General features: G+C 40.9%; 1 protein-coding gene across 2 annotated transcripts in view; it reads left to right on the top strand.

The window, feature by feature from the left end:
* Positions 1-20,447, top strand: part of Pdk1 (Phosphoinositide-dependent kinase 1) — a 776,015-nt gene that overhangs the window by 652,980 nt on the left and 102,588 nt on the right. The window contains exon 14 of one of the 2 annotated variants that reach the window (XM_068378674.1): positions 12,259-12,411. The exons of the other annotated variant lie outside the window; for it this stretch is intronic. Coding sequence (XP_068234775.1) covers positions 12,259-12,411 — 153 coding nt within the window. The remainder of the gene's footprint in view (positions 1-12,258; positions 12,412-20,447) is intronic. 2 annotated transcript variants of the gene reach the window in all.

Genomic DNA, 20,447 nt, shown 5'->3' with positions numbered 1-20,447 from the left:
TATGCTCAGCATAATCATATACTGTAGTTGTGCTTTTAAGTAAAATAAGAATAACAATTAATTGTTTACATTATTTGCCAAGATTTGGCAGTAGATGGGGGTTGTCCAAAACCCCAAAATTTGCTGGTTACCACTACCTACAGTATGGTATAGGGGAAGAAATGATGCAGACAAGTTTAAACAAAGAAAAAAGTTTTATTTAATGAACTTGAAATTAAAAAACCATCAAAATCAACACTCATTTTAAATATCAAAAAGTGTCTAAAAAAAATCATCAGGACTGTTGTCTTGGGGATCATCTAAAAAAATCATCAGGACTATTGTCTTGGGGATCATCTTTGTTCCTTTTATTTGCACTACTAGCACTGTCATCCTTGGATAGTGCATTGTCTAAATAGTTTGAAATTCTTTTACTGTATACTTAGATATCCCAAATGAATTAAATAAAAATGATTTTATATCATGCTTTTGCTAAACATGCCACCTGAAACTGAAACTATTGCTTTGTTTGCGTTCTATTCCATTGCCAATCGTAATGAACAAATAAATGCATTTACACATCTATGTATAGGTTAGCTTTAGCAGCAACAGATATCTTATATTTATTGGTTATGTAATGATAATGTTATTATTACAGGTGCTATACTTACTTTATCCATAGCAATTCAAATTGAATAAAATAAGAGCGATTTTGTATCATGTTTTCCTAAAAATACCACCTAAAACAGACAACAAATAGTTGGACTTTACATGAAATAGAAAGGTTATTACAAATGTCATTGTGCTTTTTGTGTTAAATGATACAATATTGTTTTTATTACAGTACTGTATTTCTTTATCTTATCTTTGTTATCTTCATTGGGCTCTGTATTTGTAATAAGTATCTCCAAATGTTTGTAAGTTGAGGATCTACTGTATGATTTATTTTAATAATAGCAATAAATCATCAACATCATCTTCTCCTACGCCTGTTGACGCAAAAGGCCTCGGTTAGATTTCGCCAGTTGTCTCTATCTTGAGCTTTTGAAGTTATACTTCTCCATTCATCATCTCCTACTTCACGTTTTATAGTCCTCAGTCATGTAGGCCTGGGTCTTCCAACTCTTCTAGTGCCTTGTGGAGCCCAATTGAAAGTTTAGTGAACGAATCTCTCTTGAGGAGTGCGAAGAGCATGCCCATATCATCTCCATCTACCCCTCACTATGATATTATACACATATGGCACTCAAGTAATCTCCCTTATAGTTTCATTTCTAATCCTGTCCTGCCATTTAAATCCAATATTCTTCTGAGGGCTTTTTCTCAAATATAGAAAATCTGTTGGATATTATTTCATTGTCATACCACGACTCATTTACATAAAGTAACACCGATCTCACTAAACTAATATATAGTCTGATTTTTATATTTGATTTCAGGTGATTTTATTTCCAAATTCTACTTAACCTAACCATTGTCTAATTTGTTTTTTTTTCAATCTTTCAATAAACTCCAATTCTAAAGACCCTGTATTAGAGATCATAATTCCTAAATATTTAAATGATTCAACCTCATTAATCTTTTCTCCTTCCAATGGTATTTCATCTTCCATGCCTCTCATAAGTCCTGCTATGAATGGGAATGTCATGAGATTCTGGTAATAAAAGTTTGTAGCAGGCATAACAGCTTTTATTTGTGTTCAATCTACCGGAATCCAGACATGGATGATTCTATCTTCAATTGTTTTCTTACCATAATGGCTAAGATACAAGATGATGATAGAAAGGCCTCTTGTTTTTGTTGGTTATTTCAGTGCTCACCATAGAGAGTGGTTAAATTCTGTTTCTCATACCAATCCCCATGGCTTAAGAGCTGTAGACTTTGCCTCTGAATCAGGATGTGAGCAAATCATAAGTGAAGCTACTCACAGGTCTGATAACTGCTTGGACCTCGTATACACTGACTCCCCCTGACGTTATAACAAGTAAGGTTGGTCCTCCAGTTGAGACATCTGATCATGCCTTGATTTCATTAGTAGTGAAGACTGAGAAGCCTGTCCCTGATATATCATACTCACGTAAGATTTATATAAAGTCTCAAGCAGACTATAATGGGATTTTGCATGATCTTTTAGCCTTGAATTGGTCACCATTGTATAGTGCTATTGATCCTGTTGTCCCTTTGAATGAAAATCTAGTCAACATAATTGATAGGCGTATCCCATCTCATGTGCTAAGGTACCGAGTGATGATTGTAAACATGCTTATTTGGAGAAGCAGGAGGCCTATTATCTTTGGAAGGGTAACAGATCAGATTTGACTTGGAATAACTATACTCAGCTTAGAGCTTTTGCTCAGAAAGTTTATGCTTCAACCGAAAAGAAATACAATTTAACCATAAAAGAAACCCGTTCTAGTATAACCCAGGAGCATAAGTGGTAAACTACCCTTCAATCTGCACTCTTTGGTATAGATGCAACAGTTCTTCCTTTACCTAAGGTATAGATGCAACAGTTCTTCCTTTACTTAAGGTGTAGATGCAACAGTTCTTCCTTTACTTAAACCAGGTCATTCATTGTCCAAAGGAAAATGCAACCCTTTTGGCTGATGTGATTGACAGTAAGCAGAGTAATGAGAAACTCGAACTTCATCATTCTTGTTTTCCTGAGATTAAACTAATTAGTATAGCTTTTCGATCTCGGGAAATTAAAGCTCTCTTGATGGACCTTGATGCTTATGAAGGTGTAGACTCAAATGGTATTTTTACTTTGTTTTTTATAAAGACTGCAGATTTCTTAGCTCCAAAGTTATGTTATTTTGCACAAATTAGCAAGAAGAGGAGCTTTTAGCACTCGGAGAATTGGTAATGTTACTCCACTATGTAAATGTGTTTGTGGTAGCTCAAGTCCAACTGACTACCACCCAATTTCTATAACTCTCCTATTATCTAAATTTTTGAACATCTTCTGACAAAACGTCTTAATAGGTTTGCTGAAGGTAATCATCTGTTCCTTAGTTTGCAATTTGGTTTTCGTAAAGGCCTTGGAGCACGTGATGCACTTCTTACAATTTCCGATGCTGTACAGAAATCCCTTGATTATGGTCAGGAAGTTCATCTGATTGGCCTTAATTTTAGTGCTGCCTTCAGTTTTGTTGATCATGAGGCCCTTGTTTTCAAACTCAAACAGTTGGGAGTGGGTGGGTCGTTTCTTAACATCATTATTGAATTTTTAAGGAATAGATCGCAAAGAGTTGTTGTTGATGGGCCCCATAGCGAATTTAGTAATGTATCTGGTGTTCCTCAGGGTAGTGTTCTTAACCCATTACTTTTCAATATACATGACATGTGGTTTGGCCTAGAAAACAAGCTCGTTGCATATGCAGATGATACTACTCACTTTGCATCAATTCCATCTCTTAAAGATATATCTGGGGTTGCTGAATCCTTTAATAGAGATCTAGCTACATGATCCAAATTATGGGGTATGAAGTTGAATCCTAACAAAACTCAAAGTAAGGTTGTAAGCAGGTCAAGTACAGTGGCTCCGCAACATCCGGATCTCAGCATTGATAATGTTTCATTAACTTTTTATGGCTCTTTTGAAATTTTAGCTGTGATTCTCGACAGCAAATTTACTTTTGAGAAACACATTAGGCCTGTCTATTCTTCAATTGCACGAAAAATTGGCTTAGTGAGAAATTCTCTCAAGATTTCGGTGATCAATTTATTCTAAAGAAGTGTTTTACTTCTTTCATTCTTCCCTGGTTTGAGTATTGTTCTCCTGTCTGGTCTTCATCTGCTGATTCTCATCTTAATTTGTTGGACAGGAACTTATGGTCTATTAGATTTCTTATTCCTGATCCAGATATTAATCTGGCACCGTCGCTCAATTAGTTCATTATGTATGTTGCATAAGAATTTTTGTTATTTTGACCATCCTTTACATTCAGATCTTCTCGGACAGTTCTATCCTGTTTGTAATACTAGGCATGCAGTTAATTCTAATAGTCAGGCCTTCTCCATCACGAGGCTCAATACTACACACTACTCTAGAAGGTTTATTCGAGCTGTGACCAAGTTGTGGAATGATCTTCCTAATTGAGCTACAACCCTAGTTGGAAAAGCAGGATGCTATAAGCCCAGGGCCCCAAAAGGGAAAATAGCCCAGTGAGGAAAGGAAATAAAGAAAAATAAAATGTTTCAAGTATAGTAACAACATTAAAATAAATATTTCCTATAAAAACTATAGAAACTTTAACAAAACAAGAGGAAGAAAAACTAGTTAGAAGTGTGCCCGAGTGTACCCTCAAGCAAGAGAACTCTAACCCAGGACAGTGGAAGACCATGGTACAGAGGTTATGGCACTACCCAAGACTAGAGAACAATGGTTTGATTTTGGAGTGTCCTTCTCCTCTGTCTCCTCTGTCACCTTTCATTGATGGCCCATCTAGTTCCCAATGGTCGCCTCAGGATGAGATCCCTCCAGTGGCAACTCTAAGTCCCGGTGGAATCAAGCTCACGACTCCCCGGACATCCAGATCCCCATGAGTTTAACGGAACTGGCAGACCTCCAGTGGTGGGTGACAGACGAGAATCTATGAAAGGGAGTGGACCTTCTCGTCCTCCCCCGGATTTGATGCTGTTCTCAGACGCTTCAAAAAAAGGGTGGGGGCCCACGTGCTGCACTACACGACCTCAGGCCTCTGGCCAGAGTCAGAAAAGTACCTCCATATAAATCTCCCAGAGATGAAGGCCGTCTTTCTGGGCCTTGAACAGTTCCTGGCAGGCTACTCAGTGGTGGTGATGAGCGACAACACCACAGTAGTGGCTTACATCAACAGGCAAGGAGGTACTTTTTCGCAGCAACTGTCCATGTAGCGGTAGAGATACTGAGATGGGCCGAAATCCACTCGATACCACTATTGGCATGCTTCATTCCCGGCAAAAGGAATGTGCTCGCCGACAACCTGAGCAGAGCATCTCAGATGGTGAGTACCGAGTGGTCTTTAGATCATCTAGTAGCTACAAAGTCCTGACTTTGTGGGGTTCTCCGACTGTGGACCTCTTCTCAACGGCCCTGAACTTCAGGCTCCCATTGTATTGTTCCCCTGTCCCAGACCCCAAGGCTCTCTGGCAAGATGCTTTCCCACAACGGTGGGACAACATCGATGTTTACGCCTTTCCCCCGTTCTGTCTGATGAGAAGGGTACTCACCAAGACCAGAACATCGGTCAATCTTTCAATGACCATCATAGCTCCGCTATGGCATCATGCAGAATGGTTTCCGGACCTCTGCAACTCCTAACGGAGCCCCCAAGAAAACTCCCCCCACGACACTATCTACTCAAACAACCACATGCCAACATATTCCACAAAGCTGTAGCTTCGCTACGACTTCACGCCTGGAGACTATCCAGCATCTCCTCTCTCAGAGAGGATTTTTGCAACAAGTTGCGATTAGGATGGCTGGATACCTGCGTAAGTCATCAGCAGCAGTCTACCAGGCAAGGTGGAAAGTCTTCTGTGGTTGGTGTTATCTCTCCACTCGATGCCACTATTCCAGCAATAGTGGAGTTCCTCGTGTATTTGCGTGAAGAAATGCACCTATCAGTCTCGGCAGTGGAAGGCTATCGCTCAGCCTTTAGCCTCGCCTTCAGACTGAAAGGAATGGACATTTCTTCATCGCTAGAACTTTCTTTACTCATTCGGAGTTATGAACTTACCTGCCCCCAGTCAGAAGTGAGACCTCCCCCATGGAACGTGGTTTGAGTTCTCAGGTCTCTTAAGAGACCTCCCTATGAACCATTACGCCAGACAACCGATCGCCACCTAACTTGGAATACGGTGTTCCTGCTAGCTTTGGCTTCGGCCAAGCGAGTCAGTGAACTTCATGGTCTCTCAAACGACATCGCCCATTCAAGGGGATGGGGAGAGGTAACGCTCAGCTTCTTCCCTGAGTTTATTGCTAAGACTCAGAACCCGTAAGTAGCTGATCCACGATTCGACTCCTTCCGGATTTTTAGTCTCCGTACTGTAACAGATGACCCATACCATCTCTTACTATGCCCAGTGAGGAGTTTGAGGCTGTATCTTAAGAGAACAGCCGCAGCCCGTCCTCTTGTGCCTGCACTATTCGTCAGCACAGGAAGGACCAAGAGGAGGGTCACCAAGAACACCATCTCAGCATGGATTCGCAGGGTCATAGACCATGCACTGAATCCAGACCCTCCTCCGTTACGTCGCCCCAGAGCTCATGATGTCAGGGGCATAGCTACGTCCCTGGCATCAAGAGAGACTATTCAGTGACGCAGGTTCTTCAAGCTGGGGTGTGGAAGCGTCAGACCACGTTCACATCCCACTACCTGCAAGACATGACCCACAGAAGACTCGATACGTTCTCTATCGGTCCTGTGGTGGCTGCACAACAGCTGGTTTAAAACCTCAAGCTCCTTATTGGACAAGTAGCAGAAGGTTGAGGGCATTGTTACCCGGTTTTAGTCCGCAAGAATGAAAAGGTTTGACTGGCCCTTATTCTTTTCTTCATTCTCCCCTCTCTTGGGGAAAGCAGCATCCTGGGTTCTCTGCATAGCTGACCTCAAACCACTGCAGGTAAACCATGCTCCCTTGTGTACCTAGTATTAAGATTAATACTTTTGCGTCCTCATACCCTGACGAGGTGGTATTGGGAAAGTCCTAGTGCACAGTTTTTCCTACTAAAGAACTCGGAATAACTTTACTAGGACAGTCACACTTCTACTTACCTCAACACAGTTTGCGTAGGCTGCAAACTTTGCGTAGCAAGGTTTTAGCGAGGCGCAGGGATTCCTTATTTCTTGAGTGCTGATACACTCAAATAAGGAGCCCTCGGGTAAAAGCCAAAAGCCAGATTGGCTGGGACGTCCACCGTTCTTAATGGGTGAGTCACCCCTTTTAAATAGCGTGGGTTGTATTCCAGTTACGGAACAAATGACAAATTCATAGATAATTCGTATTTTTCCTTACTATACAAACCTTAGCTATTTAAGCAAACTTACCCGCCAGCCCTATCGCCCTTGAAGTCCTACCTCCAAGGAAAGTGAGCTCAATCACAGGTGTGTGAGGGGGAGCGATAGCAAGCTACCCTCCCTAACCCCCGCTAACTAGCGGTGTGGGTAGTTAACCCTCGTTAAAAATTAATGGCTCGTCATTTCCGCTACGCTGAAAGTAATACCCCTATTAAATAGCTAAGGTTTGTATTGTTAGGAAAAATACATATTATGTACGAATTTGTCATATCCGACCCTCCAGACGTACTAGTCAAGGTAGCACAGGAATTCTGAGAGTATCCTAATCTGAAAAATACTATTTTTGGGGTGGTGCTGTTTGGTCCCCAAGCCACTCCCACCTCCTTTTCCTAATAGAAAGTTTTACTTGTGATTCTTACTCAAGATATGAAAGATGGTAGTTTAGCCGAGAAAAAAGTACGAAGGTATTATTATTGGTTATCAGTGATGACATGTCATTTGTTGTTAGACCATTTCAGCATTGGAGGTGTTGTAACAAGTTCAATAGTCTAAACCCATGAGTCTCCCTTATACTATTAGAGCCTGGGCTTTATACATAGATACTTACTTACTTTACTTTAAGGGCGGCTTATCTGGTCCTGTACAACAGGGGAACCCTTCTCTCTACAGGACCTCCACAGTCGTTTTATGATGTTCATTCGGGAGTATTTAACATTTCACAATGCGTAATGCGTATTACTCGTGTACTATTAGATCATGACTATCGAAACACTCGCTGAATAAGAATGTCTTCAGTTTCCCCTTGAAATCCTTAATATCTTTCAATTATTTGGATGTCTCGTGGGAGCTTATTGTATAGTCTCAGGGTGGCATATTTAAAGGCTAGAGCCTACAGTTGACATGTATCTAGGTTTTAATAGTTTTAAACCATCTGTAATCATTCTCGTGTCAGGACGATTTGTTGGCTGCACGATGTGTATTAATTCTCTTAGATAATTTGGACAGCCGGTTCTGATAGCTTGGTGGATTATTGTACATATTTTAAGCTCAATTCTCGCTTTAATCGGCAGCCAATGTAAATCAATTAGTATAGAAGTGATCATTTCTCTTGGTGGGACACCTTTTACAGTATTAGTCTTGCTCCTCTGTTTATTATGTTTTGTAATTTCTTGATTTGTACTTTTGGTAGATTATAATAGATGGAGTTACAGTAGTCAATTCTGGTAATTACACAGTTTATCGCAAGTTTCTTTACAAAATATTCATCAAGGTACTTTTTTTTATAAAAGTAATATTTCTCAGCAGAAAACCATCAGTTTTTACTACATTATGTATTTGAGTGTTGAGAGACAAGTTGCAGTCAAGAAATATGCCAGGTCACAAACTTTACAAGATATCAGTACTTAGTCATTATTATGTTTATTTGGATATGACACAAGCTTCTCACGCTGTTTCTCTTTCCCACCACCATAAACTCAGTTTTGTTCTCATTTTATTTTAGTAGTTTAGTTGTCATCCATTCTCTATCACTATCTAGGTGCCGGTTTAGAGTTTCAGTAGTGCCGTCTATATCATTTATGGAGAAGTAAAATTGTGTACCATCCGCAAATGGTTTGAACTTCACACCTTGCCTTTGTAGTATTTTTGATAGACCAATAGTATAGATGCAGAATAAGATTAGGCCAAGTACACTTCCTTGAGGTACCCCTCTGTTTAAAGGTTCTTACGATAAATGAGAGTTTCCAATTTACGCACAGTAATTTCTGCCAACCAAGTAGTCTTTCAGGTATTCAAAAGCTTGATCTTCAACGCCAATGGACCGTAGATCATTTATTAGCAGTTCGTGCACAACTGTATCGAAAGCAGGACTAGGATCAAGTAATATTGAAATACTGTACCACATTTATTTTCAACCATTATTTCCAGTTTATCATTTACAACAGAACAGATGGCTGTCTCATTAGAGTATAGTTTTCTGGAAACAAACTGGTTGTCTGGCAAATCCTCTATTACATATAAGTGACTGACTAGTTGTTCAAGAATTATGTATTCTAGCACTTTTGAAACAAAGTATAGATTCGAAATAGGTCTATATGAACTTGATTCCCGGTAATCCAGAGTACTTTTCAGAACCTCTGTGGCTGTAGTCATTTGCTAATCTCATAATTATTTTGGCTTGACTAGAAAAGATTTTTCTCCAATTACTTTAGATATTGGCATAGAATCAATCACGTAGTTGGTTTTCTTTGCTTTCATGATAATCTTGGTGATATCGTCTTGTGTTATATTGTTAAATCTCTTTAATTTTATCGGTGTGTCTGGTGTATCATTAATCTGATGTTGAATATTTACTAAAGACCTGGTTATATTTGCAATTTCGTTTTTAAAGAATTCTAGAAAATTATTTGCTAGTTCCTGGTCACTGTACCCATCAGGTAGCTTTTTTTTTCATTTACATTTCCCATTATACCATTTTGGAGACGACAACTTATTTATGTCTGTTGCTGCTTCGCGGATCTTTCTCTTATAGTATTCAATTTTTTCCTTCTTAATAGGTAGGTGTGATGACACATTGCAGTTATGTATTCTAACCATGTGCTTTCAATTTTTAAACGATTCCACGTTCTTTCTTTACATCTTTTTTTCCCCTTTTTCACTAAAGTCTCTCCATCAAACCAAGGAGATTGGTCTTTTCTATCAGTGGACACATAGTATCATATTCACTTTTACTCACTCTAAGTGACCGTAAGGCAGTTAGCACACACAGCTCCCAACAAACGTTGGTTATCATGATCGCAGGGAATGTTGATAGCATTTATTTTCTTTGTAACTTCTTCAATAAATACAGTAGGAGAAAAATTTGATCTATGCCTAAAATTTATTTTCTTTACTACAGCATGTTTCTGTTGAGGTAGACTAAACATAATAAGTTTGTGCACTGGGGAGATAGTACATTTCTCTTCTACATTTATATCAGATAAAAGTAGTTGCACAGTCAACATTATTCACCAATTGATATGATTCCAATAACTCACCAAAATGCCAAAGCATCAAGATTTGATGTGTCGTCCATCCAATGATTGAAGTCTCCACGAATAACAAATTAATTTTTCTCCATGATAATCATCTCAATGAGTGCACAGAATTCTTCAAAGATACTAGTATTTGTTCTTGGAGGTTTGTAGACTATTATAGTGGATATTTTTTTTTCTTTGTGTGAAGTTTATTTATATATATTCAAGGCTTGTTACATTTGTTCTTTTTAACATTTTGAGATTTGAGTAACCTTTGTGAATAAAGAGTTCGACACCCCAACCAGATCTACTATCTCTCGGAATGTGAAAAAATGTGTGTGGGGAGGTCATTTCAGTGATCTTAGCCTTGTCAAAGTTATTTAACCATGTTTCAGATAATGCTAGTATGTGCAATTATTTCTTGTTTATCCATTCCTGAATTTGAATAGTTTTATTACCTACAGATTGTATACTGTATTTATGTAGCCACAGTTTTTAACATCCCTAGTATTCATGATCACTATTTTATTCTAGTCTTTCCAATTCCAAGTTAAAAGTTTTGCAATTTCCTGAGTTTACTATGTGGTCTTTTGGTTTGTGTAACTTTGTGCAGTTAACACTTTGGCATTTGCAAGTTGCACTTCTTGGTGGAGTGTTTTTCTGAACGTTTCCCACAGACGTTATCATCAGTTTTCAAATTTGCAATCTTTTTCAAGATATCCATACTTCTAACAGTGGTAGCAGGTGATCACATGGTACCTATCACGTATGTAATAAGTACCCCATAGCAACATAACTTTGTCATCATTATCGTGAATAGCCTTTCGAACTTCAGGATCACATTTCAACACATAGTAGGTAGTCCCTCCTGCAGCATTATTCTTCAGTACCACACTTATTTTCTCTTCTATGTTTTTAATTTGGTCTAGGTAATGATTTCTTTGAATCAAGGCATTTACTACATCTTCATCATTGTACACATCGCATATAATTTTGGATTTAGTTTTATGATTTTTCTCGTTTCAGTATCGGCAACTAATGTCTGAATTTTGTTTGCTGCTTCTCTGATTGTTTTGTTAGCAAAGTTTACAATAACATTTCCATTTGAAGCTGACCTCGGGTTAAGTATTGGAATGTCTTTAAGTGCCTGTTTGACCTCGTGTTATCTCTCAGTAATTTTAGTTGTATTTGTTGATTTAATTACCAGCAGATTTTTTCCTTAACTTTGTCAGCGTGTCATTTTCTCTTATTTTGAAATGTTGCCTTAATTGATTCCATATTCATAGCAAGATTATCAACTTTCTTAGTGAGGTCTGTTGTCTGGGTGGAATTTTCTGCTTGCACACTGAGGTTCGCAACTTTCTTTTCCATTTCAGTAACTCTTGCATCTTGTTTGCTCAAAGCCTCTTCTCTTATACTCAGATCTTCCTTCAATTTTATTATATATAACTTGGCTGTTCTGACTTCATCTATGCAGTGTGGGCATAACCATTTTGGATTTCTTACTTCACTATCAGTGATGCCTGTCACTGTATACCACACTTCTGGTGATAGAATCTATTGCAATCACATCCTATCCATTTTTTCCTTTCTCCCTCCATGGTTTCACATATGAGACAGACCATGTTAGGGGCAGACATGGTGTACTGTTTCTTCTCACTGTGGTCTTTCCAAAAGATTAACTAATATCTTTTCAGTGCTATTCCAAGCGAGAGACAAAAGTTAAAAAATGCCTCAGGGCAAGTGTTGAATGGAGCTCTGCGCAAAATATGTCTACACCTAGTGGCACTCACTCGTATACCTTATACACTGGTTATGGAGCAGGGAAGACAATATTTCTTTGATAATGCATGTCCTATTGAATTTTCTCCTTGCCTTTAACGAGAACATCCTTGGGAACCACACTGCACCTCCCCAAAAATAAGTTTTTACTTTGTTAAAATTCCTTTATTATCATCATTATTATTATTATACTTTAACCAGACATCCTAGCTGAAGGCCTATCATATAAAAGATATGCCTTTGAGTTAAGGGCTATCTCTAAGGAAAAAAATTATGTATTTTTTTCTTATGAATGCAATGTTTGGTCATATGTGGATTTGTAGATAATGAGGAATGACTGTTTTTTTATAAAATGAAATGACTACTTGGAAATATATTTTCAAGCCAGTAACTACTATGAATATTTTATATTAGTTATAAACCTATTTTGTATGCATTTGTGTGTTTTCATACACAGCATTGTGTTTTAAACCTTTCAGGGACTCTTTCCAAGACGAAGAATGTTTCTTTTAACTACTGGACCACATCTCTACTATGTAGATCCTGTAAATATGGTATTAAAGGGTCAAATACCATGGTGCCCTGCTATAACTCCTGAAGCCAAGAACTTCAAAACTTTCTTTGTACATACAGTAAGAAATTTTTTACTTTATTATGACTTATTGAGTGATTTACTGTATGATTTAGTCTTATATTGGATAATTTAAGGTTGAAGCCAAGTTACAAAGTGAGGGTTATGATTTTTAATATGGTCATGTTAACAATAATAACTATAGTAAGTAGCTAAATATAGTCAAACCTCTTGACACGAAAGAATCTGCTTACGGAATTTTCACTCTGCGAAACGAGATGCGAAGAATTTCACGACTCATCACCAAAAATGTTTCGGACAACGAAAGGGGGTACGGTGCGAGAGCCCGACCGTGTCCGAGACTGATTTTAAAATTTGCGTGCTACTAGCCCGTAAACTCACTACCATACTCCTTTGCTCCCATTGGTTATCTCCCTATTATTATCATTATTACTTGCTAAGCTACAACCCTAGCTGGAAAAGCAGGATGCTATAAGCCCAGGGGCCCCAACAAGGAAAATAGCCCGGTGAGGAAAGGAAACAAGGAAAAATTAAATATTTTAAGAACAATAACGACATTATGATAAATATTTCCAATAGAAACTATAAAAACTTAACAAAAAAAGAGGAAGAGGAATTAGATAGAATAGTGTGCCCGAGTGTACCCTCAAGCAAGAGAACTCTAACCCAAGAGACAGTGGTTTGATTTTGGAGTGTCCGTCTCCTAAAAGAGCTGCTTACCATAGTTAAAGAGTCTCTTCTACCCTTACCAAGAGGAAAGTAGCCACTGAATTATTACAGTGTAGTAGTTAGTCCCTTGGGTGAAGAAGAATTGTTTAGTAATCTCAGTGTTGTCAGGTGTATGAGGACAGTGGAAAATCTGTAAAGAATATGCCAGACTGCTCGGTGTATGTGAAGACAAAATTAAAGTTACCACCATAAGATCCTGCTCTCCTATTGGTCAGCATCAACTGTGCTGTATCCCATCCTGCATCTACGCATTGGCGTTCCTATGTCTTTTTGTTTCGGGAACGGTATCGTACGCATTGACTTAGTGTTTCTGATTTCAGTTTCGTAACAATTGTACTGTATCGTTTGTGATATTGAGTTACATTATTAGCCATGGGTCCCAAAAAAGTCACCCATGTCCAGGGAAAGAAGAGGATGATGCTTTCCATGGAGATGAAGATGAAAATAATCAAGAATTACGAGGCTGGCATGCGGTTAAGTGTGATCGCGAAGGAATATGGCCGAAATCCGTCTGCAATAGAAACGATCCTGAAGCAGAAGGAAGCTATCCAAGCAACAACACCTTCTAAGGGCATGACTGTTTTCTCCACCAAGAGGAGCCACATCCACGATGAGATGGAGAGACTGCTGCTTGTCTGGATAAAGGACAAAGAAATGGCTGAAGACACTATCACCGAAGCGATAGTCTGCCAGAAGGCCAGTGCCATTTTCGGTGCTCTCGTGCATGCTCAGGCTGAAGCCGACGCAGGAGAAGGAACATCGAAGGAGGCACCCCCAAATTTCAAGGATTCTCGTGGGTGGTTTGAAAAATTCAAGAGACGCTCAGGTATTCATTCTGTGGTGCATCATTGGGAGGCTGCAAGCTCAGAAACGAAAGTTGCCGAAGCCTTTGTTAAGACGTTCGATGAGTTGACTGTCCGGGAAGGCTACAGTCCTCAGCAAGTCTTCAATTGCAACGAGATTGGGCTTTTTTTTTTTTAAAAAATGCCTCATCGAACGTACATCATGACAAGAAAAGAGGCTACCCGGGTATAAGCCTATGAAGGACAGACTTACTCTTGCACTCTGTGGAAATGCCAGTGGGGATTGCAAGGTGAAACCCCTGCTGATGTATCACTCCGATACTCTTCGAGCCTTCAAGACTCACAAAGTCACTAAGGAAAATCTTTATGTGTTGTGGAGGGCTAATGGAAAAACCTGGGTAATAAGACAATTGTTGACCTGGTGGGTAAATATTTGTTTCAGCCTGATTGTGAAAAAGTATTTGGAAGAGAGGTGCCTCCCTATGAAATGCCTGCTGGTGCTGGACAATGTCCCTGCTCACCCTCCTGCCCTCGAGGAAGATATCGTACCAGAGTATTCCTTCATCAAGGTTCTCTTTCTTCCACCGAACACCACCTATCTCCTCCAGCCCATGAACCAGCAAGTGCTTTCAAAGTTTGAGGCTTTATACGAAATATCTCTTCAAGAGATGTTTCGAAATCATTGAGAGCACAAGCCTCACCCTTCGTCAATTTTGAAGGAGCTTTTTGATATTGTCATATGCCTCAAAATCATTAATCAAGCTTGGCAGGAGGTTTCGAGGAGCACCTTGAACTCTGCGTGGAAGAAGCTGTGGCCTGGTGCCATCTCTGCCCGAGATTTTGAAGCCTTCCATGCAGATCAAGCTGAAGCTGATTCTGAAAATGTTGACGATCCTGAACCTGTTGCTCAATCTGAAGTTGCCGAGATCGTTACACTTGGGACGTCCATGGGTCTGGAAGTTAATGAGGCTGACATTGATGAGCTTATCGAGGAGTACCAAGAGGAACTTAAGACGGATGACCTGAAGGAGTTGGAGGCCTTACGAGTGAACATCGTTCGGGAAGAGTACAGCGGGGAGGAGGAGGATGACCCACTGACAATGGCAGAAATTAAGGAGTATCTAGATGGCTACTTTAAGATGGTGGCTCTGGTAGAAAAGAGACACCCAGAAAAAATTCTCACAGGTCGTGTGCTTAAGAACTATAATGAAGTTTGCCCAAGTCCTTTCAGGAAAATTTTAAGAAGCAGGCAGAAACAAGCTTCTTTGGATGATTGTTTTAACAAGAGGCATTCGGTAAAAGCAGACCAAGTGCCAGATAAAAAAAGAAAGAAAAATGTCAGTGATGAAGAAAATACGTAGTGTAATTAAATTTTTTAAATACAAAACATGAAGTAAAAAGGAAAAAAAACAGAAAAGGCAAAAAATAAAAATAAAATTGAAATAAATTTTAATTCAAGTTTATTGTAAAGTTAAGTGTTAATATTTCCTGCCATTTGTGAAAGCGTTTCCTAAAATTAAGTGTTAATGCTTTCTGTCATTTATAAATCTGTTTTTTGTAGTCAAGTGTTTACCTTTTCTGCCACTTGTTAACGTTTTCCGTCATTTGTCATCCTCCTCTACCGCCCCGCACTTCGCTCTCGGACATCGCCTTCCTGTAAAGGTAAGGTTCCACATTTTTATTACTGCATTTTTACTATTTGCTCTAGTTATAAACTTCTTTTACAGATTACCAACGGTTAATTTATTAAATGGTGAATAAATCACAACCAGAGGCCTCGCACCATTTAGATATCTCCTGTCAATATCCCCAAACAGCGAGGTGCCGTTCAACATCCTACTACTACTAGTAATCCCACGCCAGTGACGTCACTCCTTATAGCACCCCAGATTGGGGCCCAATTAGGGAGGGACGGGTGGGTTCACTGGGCGGCACGGGTCTCTCGCCCAGAAATAGATTTTTCCTACGTCAAAATCCCTTTTCTGGGCTCCGACCCGTGCCGCCCAGTGAAATCATACGAGAGAATGGGGACCCAATATGGCTAACTACCTGAAGGGAATAACACCAAAATAACATAGCTGATGAGTTTTAATATAAAAAAGGAGGGATGTGGAAACCCGTAAAATAGATCATGTAAATGACAGTGATAATTAGACATGGTAAACAATCAATAATGAAACCCGTAGGTAAAAGTCAACAGATATGAATAGTAGTAATCCAGTTTGGTAATCAAAATACAAAGTTAAACATTCAATCATAGGTATAAGTACAAAATCCCACCAGGGGAAGATAGAGAGAACCAAGCGAAAGAAAACCCATAACAAATATTTAACATAACAAAAGAAAATCAGCTCGGGGATTTCAAGAACAAGTGAAATCAAAACAATTCGTGAAATTGATCAATTGAATAATAAAGTAATACATCATGGTAAACAAAACAGGTAGGAACAACAGGTAAGCCAGGCAGGAGGGAAAGAGGACAGAGCAGGACGTTGTGATTAGGACTCAGTACCTTCAGGAGGAACTATATTCCCTGCAGCTACTGTGGCAAATCTAAGAGCTTCTAAATGTTTTAGGTAGTGGTGCTTGAAAACTTTAGGGGACTTCCAACCCGTATATTTTGAGAGCTCATCAAATTTCATATGGTGGAAAAAATTAATTGAGGTAGCCACATCTCGAATATCATGGACATGTGGGAATGATTCAGGATTAGCTTGTTTAATAAAATAAAGAATTTGTTGCCTGATTCCCTTAAAGGTAATAGTTCCTCTGTGTTCTCTAATAAATAAGGGCCCTGTGGTTGTAGTGGAAGTTCTACTTAAGTAGGATTTCAGGGTGGTAACTGGACACAGAGATGGATCCCGAGGAAGTGGAACAATCTTCCAGGGAGACCACCTGTTTTGGGGGTCCTCATTTTTAACCAGGAAAACTTTGTTAGGAGAGAGAAGAACCTCACCCGAAGAGAGAAACTCTATATGACCTGGGTCTCTAGATAAGGCTGACAATTCTTAGATTCTGGAGCCAGAGGCGAGGCTCAAAAGAAAAAGTGACTTTCTTAATAATACCATATAGTTACAGGATTCATTTGGGGTGTCAGAGGCTAGCTTAAGAACGTTCCACTGCGCTAGGGCGAGTTGAAGGTTTTAGTCTGGCACAAGCTCTCAGAATGGATGAGAAATATGAATCCGTTAAATCAATGTCAAAACCAATATGGAAGATCTTTTTCAAGGCTGACTTGATTGTAGTAATGGTATTGGCTGCCAGGCCTGATTCGAAGAGATTTCTGAAGAATGTCACAGTTAGGTTCATTGTCATTTTCTCAACTTGGGAATCCTTCAAGAACTTAGCTAATTTCTTGACAGCTGAGTCATATTGACGGAGAGTAGATTCCCTTTTGTCAGATTCCAGGAAAATAGTATTCAAAGGATCGATGTTTGCACCTCGTTGGGCTGCAAACTTCATGAAGTCCATAAAGTTAAGGCATTCAGTATCCTTGAGGAAGCGAACCCATTGCGAGTTTGTACTGTCTGTGTTAGCACCGGATTGGGAATCCGCTGGGGGCGGAGACCTAGTTCTAGCAACAAGGGGAACCAATTGCTTTTGGGCCAGTTGGGGGCTACGAGAGCCAATTGACCTTTGAAGGATCTGAGTTTGTGCAGAACTTTCAGCCGGAGATTCACCGGAGGAAACAGATAAATCGTCTTCCAGGTATTCCAATCTAGAATCAGAGTCCGTGGCATAGGCCTGAGGGTCCAGGTTGGGGGCTACGTAACAATCTAGTTTGCGATTGGATTCCGTCGCAAACAGATCCACCTGGAGACCCGGGACTTGAGATAGTATCCACTGGAAAGATCGATTGTCTAGTGACCATTCCGACTCTAGCGGAGTCGTCCGGGAAAGTGAGTCCGCTACCACATTCCGGACTCCTGCTAGATGGACTGCTGACAGGTGCCACTTGTGCATTGCCGCCATGGAGAAAATCTTCAACCTGATGTGGTTTATTTGGGCTGATCTGGAGCCTCCTCTGTTGAGGCAGTGAACTATGACTGCACTGTCGAGAACCAGTCTGATATGGAGATTCCTGGCTGGATTGAGACGTTTTAAAGTGAGGAAGACTGCCATGGCCTCTAGGACCTTGATGTGCATTTGTTGGAAGACCGGTGACCATAACCCTTGGACTTTCTTGTGTTGGGAGTAACCTCCCCTCCCTGTTAAGGAGGCGTCTGTGTGAACGACGAGTCCCGGGACCGGATGTTGTAAAGGAACCGACTTGGAAAGATTCTTGATCTTTGTCCAAGGCTGCAGACTTTTTCTCAGGATTGGGGGAAGGCGAGCACGTCTGTCTCGGCGTTTTGCGGTTGCTCTGGAGCGCCACACTCTGTTTATATCCTTGAGTTTGGACCTTAGGACGATGTCTGTCACAGAGGCGAACTGTAAGGAACCTAGGATCCTCTCTTGGTTCCTTCTGGAGGTCAACTTCTCCTTGAGAAATTGTTTTGTATACCTCGCTATCTCCTTCCTTTTGGCTTTGGGGAGGCACAGCGTATGGGAGCACAGGTCCCATTGAAGTCCCAGCCATTGAAACTTGGTCTCCGGGACCAGGCGGGATTTCTCGAGGTTGACTTGGAATCCCAGTTGTCGAAGGAAGGTGAGGACTTTGTTCGTTTCTATGCGGCTATTCTGGGCATTGTCTGACCAGATTAGCCAATCGTCTAGATAGGCCACTACCTGTATCCCCTGAGTTCGAAGCTCTTGAATTACTGTCTCTGCTAGTTTGGTGAAGATTCTGGGTGCTATGTTGAGCCCAAATGGCATGACTTTGAATGCATAGGCTTGTTTGCCTAGCTTGAAGCCCAGAAAAGGACGAAAATCCTTGCTATTGGAACGTAATAGTAGGCATCGGTAAGATCGATGGAGACCACCACGGGGAAGTAAGGTCCGCACCTGCGAGACGGTAAGCATATGGAATTTGTCGCAACGAATGAAGGAATTTAAAACAAGACAGGTCCAGGATTACTCTTCGTTTGTCTGAGCCTTCCTTTGGCACGCTGAACAAGCGCCCTTGAAATCTTAAGCGACGTATGCTTTGGATCGCATTCTTTTGTTGCAGATCTTTTGTGAAGGAACGTAGTTCTTCTGTTGGTAGTTGGTAAAAGCTGTTCGGTGGAGGAGGTCCCTGTGTCCAGCTCCACCCTAGGCCTTTGGAGATAATGCTGGAAGCCCAATCGCTGAACTTCCAACGGTCTCGAAATATGTACAGTCTCCCTCCTACCTGCGGTTTCTCAATGGTTGGAGGATGATTTGCCTCCTCTGCTTCCACGGGAAGACTTGCCTCGGTGGTAACCCCTTTCGCTACCTCGGGCACGAAAGGCACCCCTGGAACCCCTGTGACGCTGGTAGCCACGGAAAGAGCCCTGAGCCTCATAAGTGGGGTTAAAGGCGGGGGAGAAGGAAGTCGAGGCGATCTGAGACTGAGGGACCAGGACGTATTGTTCTTGCTGTTGGCCCTTTGAGGTAGAAGGCTGGGGACCTTGAGGAGCCAGTTGGACTGAGACCGGTTGAACCCTGAATTGGGAAGATTGGAAAGGCCTCAATCTCTTCCTACCTCGAATTGGGGTACCAGTAGGCTCATATTTCCTCTTTGAAACGAGGCCCCATCTAACCTTGAGGTTTTGGTTGGCTCTAGCTGCCTCGCTGAGGACCGAGTTAACTAAATCCTCTGGGAAAAGATCCGGGCCCCAGACTGGAGCTTTGATGAGCCTATTAGGTTCGTGCCTAATGGTGGCTTCAGAGAGGACGTGTCGTCGACAACGGGTCTTGGCGTTTGCAAAATCATAGGCGTCAGCCATAAAGTTTTGCAGTAGTGACTTAGTGAGGACCTTAAGGAGGTCCTCCTCATTGTAAGTGGCGACGGTCAATTCGGAAAGGGCAACCGAATTAAGAGACCTGCCGAATCTGCACCTCGACTCAAATTCCAATTTAAGAAGAGACTCCGGGAGTCTGGGAAGCCGTTCGCTGAACTGCGTCGAGGCACAGTCCGGGCTCAACTTACCTACCGAAAAGGTAGCTGGGGCGTTCCGCCAACATTCACTGTCTCCCGGAAAGAGAAGGGAGGTTAAGTCGGTCTCCCTGAGTTGGGGTAAAGGCTTCTCGTCTTTGACAGCCTGGAAGACCGACTCTAAGATCTTGGTCGCACATGGGGTAGGGGTCTGGTCGTCGGCCACAAACAGTATACGAACTTTTGTAGGCCGTAATCATTGTGTTCAAGCAGTCCCACTCATTGAACACGCGGACCAAGACAGACTGTGCCTGTTCTTTAGGAAAAATAACAGTTTCCTTTGGGACCTTATCTAAACGAATCAGAGCCTCTTCCGTGAGGCGAGCGTAGCCGGGGAAGGGGAATTCAAGACCCGGTGGGTAGAATTCATAATCCGTAAGAGGTCGGGTACCGAAACCTTCGATTGATAGCATACCCTCCGAGAAGGGGGCATGCAATGCTAACCTCCAAGGGTTATTCTTATTGAAAGGAGGAAGCTTGGAAGCG

The sequence above is a fragment of the Palaemon carinicauda genome, chromosome 8 (genome assembly GCF_036898095.1).
Source record: "Palaemon carinicauda isolate YSFRI2023 chromosome 8, ASM3689809v2, whole genome shotgun sequence".
NCBI lineage: Eukaryota > Metazoa > Arthropoda > Malacostraca > Decapoda > Palaemonidae > Palaemon > Palaemon carinicauda.
This window is presented reverse-complemented; position numbering and strand designations above follow the sequence as displayed.